At 37.0% G+C, this 7,872-nt stretch overlaps 1 protein-coding gene across 1 annotated transcript in view; it reads right to left on the minus strand.

Moving 5' to 3' along the window:
• The window catches only part of SDCCAG8 (serologically defined colon cancer antigen 8), a gene marked incomplete at its 3' end in the record, with an annotated part of 318,486 nt that overhangs the window by 211,505 nt on the left and 99,109 nt on the right, over window positions 1-7,872 (minus strand). The window contains exon 9 of the mRNA XM_006871153.1: window positions 2,174-2,312. Within this exon, the coding sequence (XP_006871215.1) occupies window positions 2,174-2,312 (139 nt within the window). The remainder of the gene's footprint in view (window positions 1-2,173; window positions 2,313-7,872) is intronic.

Consider the following 7,872-nt stretch of genomic DNA (forward strand, 5'->3'; position numbering starts at 1 on the left):
CCTCCTCTAGTTGCCACTGTAGAGGTACGCAGATAGATATTGAGAAGTTAATGGGAGAAAGATTGTCCACTATTTTTGTCTCTGAAGGTCAGTTAGGTATCTGCATGTGCACAGCATAATTCTCATGATAGTTACGTCTTTTTATGTTGGGGTTTTACAGATTATTCTATGGTTTGTCTGTCAGGTCTGATGTGCCTGCTTTTTTCTTGCTACATAGGCCTGAATAAGGGTCATGCACAAGTAAATATTAGGGCTGCAACTCCAAGGCTGATGTCATAAGTAGCCACCAAGCTCTTTCTCTCTGTACCTTGGAAAAAGTGTGGGGTCAGTGCTGAACTTTTTTTTTGGGGGGGTGAGGGGTGCACACCCACCCACCTGAAGGCATCCAGGTGGGGCAAAGAAGGTGCAACAGGGAATAGGAGGAAAAATGTGTAGAATCACCTACACCTCCTTTTGCAAATGTCACTGCACCGCCTTTAGTGCTGGTTCCCTGTGCTGGTCTGGCTGTAGCCCCACCCTCTGATCTCTGCCTGGCAGGGTGGCCAGAGAGGTAGTCCTGTTTCCAGAGATTCCTAACTTGAAGTATTTTCCTTTATATCATGGTTTTTTCACTTGCAAGTAAGGGAAACTGACATCCTGGATCTTATGGTAGATCCAGAGCTCTTGTGTTGTTGTGAGCGCAGCTTCTGTGCGTTTTCAGTCCTCCCTCATGGAGCTTTTTCTAGCTGGCTGTCTCTGCTGTTGCCCAAATTGTTCTAAGCAACTTTTTAAAAAGACAAAAACATCATTTTTGACATAATCTCCTTGCTTTTCAATACACTTTGTCCATGTGTCTACAAGCTTTCATAATCCCTTATTAAATGATATTTTAGGCTAAGCTCTCAGCCACAGCTGTACCACTGTTTCAATTCTTCATCAGAAGTGAACCTCTGTCTTCAAAGGACTGCCTTCAAGGGGCCAAATAAGTGAAAGTCCGATGGAGCCAGATCAGGACTGTATGGAGAATTCTTTAACACTTCAAAATGAAGTTGCAGATGTCAACAGTGTGAGCAGAGATGTGTGGACATGCATTGTCCTGCAAAATCACAATGCCCTTGGTTAGCAGTCCTTTGCATTTAATCAAAAGTTTAGGCTTCAGCTCTTCAGAGAGCATCTCACTGTAATGAGCACTGTTGATTGCTAAACATTTTCCCTAATAGTTTTCCAGTACAGGCCCCTGAGAATCCCAGAAAACTGTAAGCATCACTTTTCCAGCTGATAGTTGACTTTTATACTTTTTCATGGTAGGTGATTTAGGATGTTTCCATTCCATACTCTGTCATTTACTCTCAGGCTCATCATAGTGATGAAGCCATGCCTCGTTACCACTAACAATTTTTTTAAAAGAAACTTTTACTTTACTTCAAGTATCAGTTCAAATTTTGTTTGCAGATGTCCAAGCACTTCTGTTTATGCTTTTCCATGAGTTGTTTTGGTACCCATCTCACACAAACTTTTCAAAACCCAATTCTATCGTGAAGTATTTCATAGGTACAACCATGGCTGATTTACAAATGATTTGCCACATAATTCACTGTCACTCATCTATTTGACAGAATCATTTCACATGCATGCTCAATGTTGTCATCGGATGTGGATGGGCATTGTAATATAATCAGAATGCAGATAATTTTTTGACTCATCCTCATATATTTGGTGAACAGTGACATAATACATTTTCTGAAGAAAAAGAATTCTTCAAATAGTAAATGGGTTTAATTGAAAAAAGTCAGTATTAACAGTCTAATATTTACTACATGAAGGAGCTCTGGCAGCATAGTAAGTTATAAATTGGGCTGCTAACAGCAAGATCAGCAGTTCGAATCTATCAGCTGCTCCACAGGAGAAAGATGAGGTTTTCTGCTTGCATAAAGATTTACAGCCCCAAAAATGTGATACACAGGGTTGCTATGAGCCGGAACCGACTCCACAGCACATAACCACCACTACCACCATTCACCATGAGTGTTTGGAAAGAGGGTTTAGTTCTGGAAGAACAGCGAAAGAATTACTCAGGAAAAGGAAGGAAGGAAGGAAGGAAGGAAAGAAAGAAAGAAAGAAAGAAAGAAAGAAAGAAAGAAAGAAAGAAAGAAAAAAGGCATTAACCATGCCTTTATTTTAATCTTTAACTTGCCTTGGTTTTTTCAAAATTGGCTTCTTCAGTCATTTGCACAGCTTGCTTCACCTGCTCATAAGCATGTGCTTCTCTTTGCTGCACATCTGTCAAGCTGCTCCTTATGGAAACTAGTGCAGACATTAAGTCATCTCTTTCTCTGTCAGCAATAAAAGAACATTTACAAGAGATGATCAAACATTTGTGTATTCTTAAGTCAAGAAGAGAAAAACATTGATAAGTATTAGGAGAGCCAAGACAGGCCAGCTCAGCACATTTGAAAGCACACCCCAAAGAAAGGTCCTCTGTCTTTTCATGGTGAGAGGCAGGCAGAGCAGCCAGAAAGGCTGAGCGCATTCATGGCTGGTGGGACAATACCCTATTGTGGGAGGGCCTGGCACACTAAGAGCTGCAGATGAAAGCCCAGAAAACAGGAAATTAGTTTATATATTTTTTAAAAGGCTGGAGAAGAAGAAGAAGAAGAAAAAAGGAACAAAATAGGTGAGAAGGTGGGAATTGTACCTCATGTAGAAGTAATTTTTTTTTAGAGACTACTAAAGTTTTGTTTACATTGCTGATTCTCTCTCATTTACTTAAACAAATTATGTCCTTTTCTTTTCATCCTTCTCCACAATCCTTTTTTGCCCTTCCCTTTCTACTAAATTCTATCCTTCTTCCATTTAGTTACACACTCTCTTCTTCAATGGGTAGTACTACAAGACCCCTCAAGTGCCCCGGTCATGCCTCTACCACTCACAATTTAACAAAATCTCATCCTACTGGGTTTGCTTATGGCCTAATCCTATCACTTCCTCACTAACTCTTAGAAGTTCCCTAAGCTCGGCTATTTAATACAGGTAGAAGTGACCCTAATATCATAATGCTTTGGTATGTAAACTGGTAAGGAATTAAATTCATAAATTAATAAACTCCATATAAAAAATATTCCAGAATAACTGGAATTTATCCAATAGATAAATTCTGTCCCAGCAAACCAAAAATTGAGAGGAGCAGCTGAGACAACGTGTACACTAGGCAAATAAACACACCATCAAAATAACAAGTAAGAATTGTTGATAAAAAGACAGGGGATGATTGCATTAAGCAACTCTTATAGTGTTAAAAAGCGATATGGGGAAATAGTCATTTTACAGATACACAGACTCTTATATATTACTGTTAAAAAGCTCAAGTTTAAAACAGTGATTTCAAATGCAGTTGAAACACTGACTGATGTTTGTTTAACTGCCAAGTTATAAACTATCAGCCTATTGTTGTTGTTGTTATGTGCCGTGGAGTCGGGTCCGACTCACAGAGACCCTGTACAGGGTTTCCGAGGCCGTAAATCTTTACAGGAGCAGAAAGCCTCATCTTTCTCCCGTGGAACAGCTGGTAGTTTCAAACTGCTGACCTTGCGGTTTGCAGCCCGATTCGTAACCACTATGCTACCAGAGCTCCTTTAGGCAATTATAATTAAAAAAAAAAAAAAAATTAGTTGACTTTATGGAGTCATAGTTCAAAAGATTATAAACTCAGTTTAAAAGTCTTCAGAATTAACCAAGGTCTGTATTTAAAAATCTTATAAGGATAAAATAATTTTAAATAATTTAAGCTATTTATGGTATTTGAAAAGTTGGTATATTTAATATTGAGTGAAGTTATAATTACTAGCAGTTTCATAAAAGCTTGTTTTTTGGTTGAAAAAATAACAAATTGATTTAGAACTCATGGGAGCATGGTAAACTCCATTTTAGAATATCCTTGTTTGTTTTTACTTTAAATTAAGAAATACAACTTAGTTTAGATATTGTATTATAAAGAAAATGGTCACATATAATCAAACCAAAAATAATACGGAATGGAAGCAAATACTGCTGAATGATGATCCATGGAGGAGACTGTAATCATAGCAATGAAAGGATGGTATAAAGCTGATGTTCTTTCATGTAAATTATCACTCAGTTCATAATAAAAATTTACCACCCCCACAAAAAAATGTAGATATATTAAAGCAAGATTAAAATCCAACAAATTTCTTCTTAAAGGAGATTTATATTTAATATATTTAATCTCTTTCGGAATATCTATGACACAGTAGATACTCAGTGAAATCAATGACAAAAGAACAAGTGAACAAAGAATCTGCTAAAGGAGCCCATCAAAGAGGTGATGGCTATGTCAAGTTCCAGGATCTTACTACTTAAAATTTAAAAATCACTAGACTATTTAGAATTGGAAATGAAACAAAAGAGTTTCAAAGAGCTTCCTCCAAAAGAAAATTTTTCAGAATATCAACTTCTGACTATTGAACAACATAAAATCATCAAAGTGAAACCCTTAAATACTGACATTTTATTAAAACTGGTAGTTGAACAATGAGACCATGAAAACCATGTAACTTAGACTGATAGATTTCAACCTTCTGCAAATACAAGTATATGCTTCAAGGTAGCCTTCAGACCCTCTGCATATATGACATATACACTTGCAAGTATACATAGCCATTTTGACGAGTTAGGAGTATCCACTTTGCTGCTATATTTTGGGTGTTGCTTAGATTAGGCAATAGGAAGTACTCAGGGGCGGGGGGGAAACAAAGCAGCAACAGCCCTGGCATGGCAGCCCTGTCAGCAGCACAGGCTTCTTGTCCCACTCCCATAGCTCTAACCTAGTTTCACCCCAACACTTGTCTCTTGGGTCAAACAAACTCAGTATCTAGTTCTAACTCCTCTACACTGTCCTTCAGAAACACTCCATTCCAGCCATCCAGAGTAATTGCCCATTCAGCAGCAGGCCTGCCCCAGAGCCAGGCCCAAGGGAGTCTTTCATAACTGGAAATTGTGCAGATACATGTGATACATCAATGTGGGAGTGAGAGGGTACTCCTTCAAATTATCATGATCTACAGCAATAGACTTGTGATTGCCCAACAGCATCATGTGAATTTTGGTCAGTTTGATCAAGGAGCTTTTTTCCAACAAGCAAGCAAAACAGTTTTAATGCTGCAACATTTCATGATCCAGATGAAAGTGCAGCTAAGGGCAGCTAAGGGCAGCTAAGGCAGAAGGATGAGGTAAGGAGCTTGATGTCAGTTCTGGAATGAAACAGCATGGACTTACATAACAGCAGTGAGCATGTAATATTTAAGGAATTTAGTGCAACAATCAGAGCAAAAAGAATCAAGGAAGTCCCTGAATAATCTTGGCGGAAAATGTTTAAGATAAGGTACAGCGATTGACCTGATAAGCATGCAACAGTTTTATCTTGATATATGGGGTGCCTAAAAAATGCCTATGATTTCTAAGTCATTCCACAGTTATTACCATTGCTTAAGCATTATGAATAAATATTATTATATTTATTATAAAAATATAACATGTCCTTGTTCTTCATTTCTGGGAAGTTCCTGGGCATAATCTTTCAAAGCTAATGATATAGAACACTACACCAAGGAACCATCCCAAAATCACAAGCTGGATTAAGATCTCAGCATAGTACAATGGCAATAATTCCTCCTTTTGGAAAAGTACACTGAAATGTCTCCATATATTATGTACTACAGAAAGGAATTTACTATAAACAGTTCCTTCTTGATTACCAAGCTAAGTTTGAACTTCAGCAAAAAAAAAAAAAAAAGAGGTAACTGTTTCTCTTACCTATCTCCTGGCATAGTGAAGCCTGAATGAAACGGAAAAGTTCAGAAATACCACGAAGATTTCATTACCAATTTTTAAAATAAATCAATGTCATCAACAGTTGTTAAATACAGTCTCCAAAAAGTCCCTAAGAACCTAACAAAACACTACAAACAACTGTCTCCTAAGTCCTACCTAGTTCCCTCCTTGCTAACTGCACTATTCATTTTTGTGTAACACACTCAACACACTACCATCGAAAGGATGCTACAAAGAAGTTTTCACTGGGGTCACAATAGCACACTTCAAAGGGAGGCCAGGAAAGTCTTCTGAAGTGTCCTATTTGGAGTATAGTTGGGTTTTGTTGTTGTGTTCGTTTTTAATTCCATAGGAAAGTAATCCAGAAAAATACTATGATAACATCTTACTGAGGGGGTCAGACTTTTAACTGCACATAAAAGACAGGCAAACCTATTTTTCAAAGTCAACATAGCACTCTATATCCAATATCCTACCCTACATTAATTGGAAGCATGGTGGCTCTATAGGATAAGCAATGGACTGCTAACATACAAGGTCTGAGGTTTGAACCCCCAGCTCCACAGGAGAAAGATGAGGCTTTCTGCTCTCTCTAAGACTTACAATCTCAGAAACCCTTATAGTGAGTCGGCACCAACTCCACAGCACTTAACAACAACAACAATCTACAGTAATTAGTTGAAAGAAATACACACTAGCTTACGTCAAACAAAAAACAAAGCAGAAAATATTTGCTGTAATCTGTTATTAAAGTCGAACATGAAACAATGACATATTGACAAAACAGGAAATTGAAGACTGCCATTTACTTTAATTAAGAGGCCAACAGCTCAAATTTAGGATAGAATACCTAACTAAGCCAGAACCTGATTACTAAATGACTACCTTCTCCTTCAGTAACATCTTCCTCTTTTTATTAGCCATCAATTCCTATTCTTTATACACTTTGAACCTGGTTAGTTGCCCCTGGGTAGAACAAACATTTTGTGTTCAACTACTAACCTAAAAGGTATGATGTTGAAATCACCTAGCAGTGTCATGGAAGAAAGACCTAGCAATGCTCTTTGGAATATGACAACCATGAAGACACTACGGAGCCGAGTTCTACCCTGTAATACTGTTCCTAGTTAGAATCAATTAGACATCAACCAGTTTGATTCAGGTTTTAGTTTTACTTTTTTGTTTGCTTGTTTGTTTCAAAGGAAATTCTTCATACATTGTATCAATCTTTTGTTATGCATAGTACAAATTTTTTTCTGATTCTTAATGTAATTCATAATATTTATTCAGAGGAAAGTTTGTTTCAATTTTCAAATAAAATATATCAATCATTTTCTCTATGGTTTTTACTTTTTATGTCATGTTTTACAACTGTAATTAGCCCAAGGTCATAAAGATATTTCTCTTTACGTTCTTCTGGTACTTTTACATTCTCAACTATATTTGGGTTTTTTAATCATCCTGAATTTTCTGAAGTGTAATTCTATTTTTTCTTTTCAATAAAAACAGGAAAGGTTTATAACTTCTCATAGCCTCAGTTTCCCTAGCTTTTAAGCTAAGGTAATAATGTCTACCTCACATGACCTTCTGTAGGAATCAAAGAGATTATAGTTTTTAATTGCCTGGCATAGACCTTGAACATACAATAATGTTCAATATATTTGTTTGGATTTAAAAATATATTTAAGCATTAACAAAAAAGTGGAAGGAGGAGATAATCTGCATAGATCACAAAAACAACCAATGTATAGTGGAGAAATTTAATCTTCATAACAACCAATAGGTTAGTTATGTTTGGAAACCATAGCTACCATACTTATTTCTTGTTCTTGGAGTATGGGGAGGTACAGAAGGGTTTTAATATTTACTGAGGAGTTATATGGTGTTGTGGGTTGGGTATTGAGCTGATAACAGCAAGGTTGGCAGTTCAAACCTACTACCTATATCATCATTGTATCAAAAGGAAATGATTAATGTTCAACCATTTCAAGAGGTACCATATGAACAAGAGCCAATGATACTCAGGGAGGAAGTCCAAAGTGCATT

The sequence above is a fragment of the Chrysochloris asiatica genome, unplaced genomic scaffold (assembly GCF_000296735.1).
Source record: "Chrysochloris asiatica unplaced genomic scaffold, ChrAsi1.0 scaffold00161, whole genome shotgun sequence".
NCBI lineage: Eukaryota > Metazoa > Chordata > Mammalia > Afrosoricida > Chrysochloridae > Chrysochloris > Chrysochloris asiatica.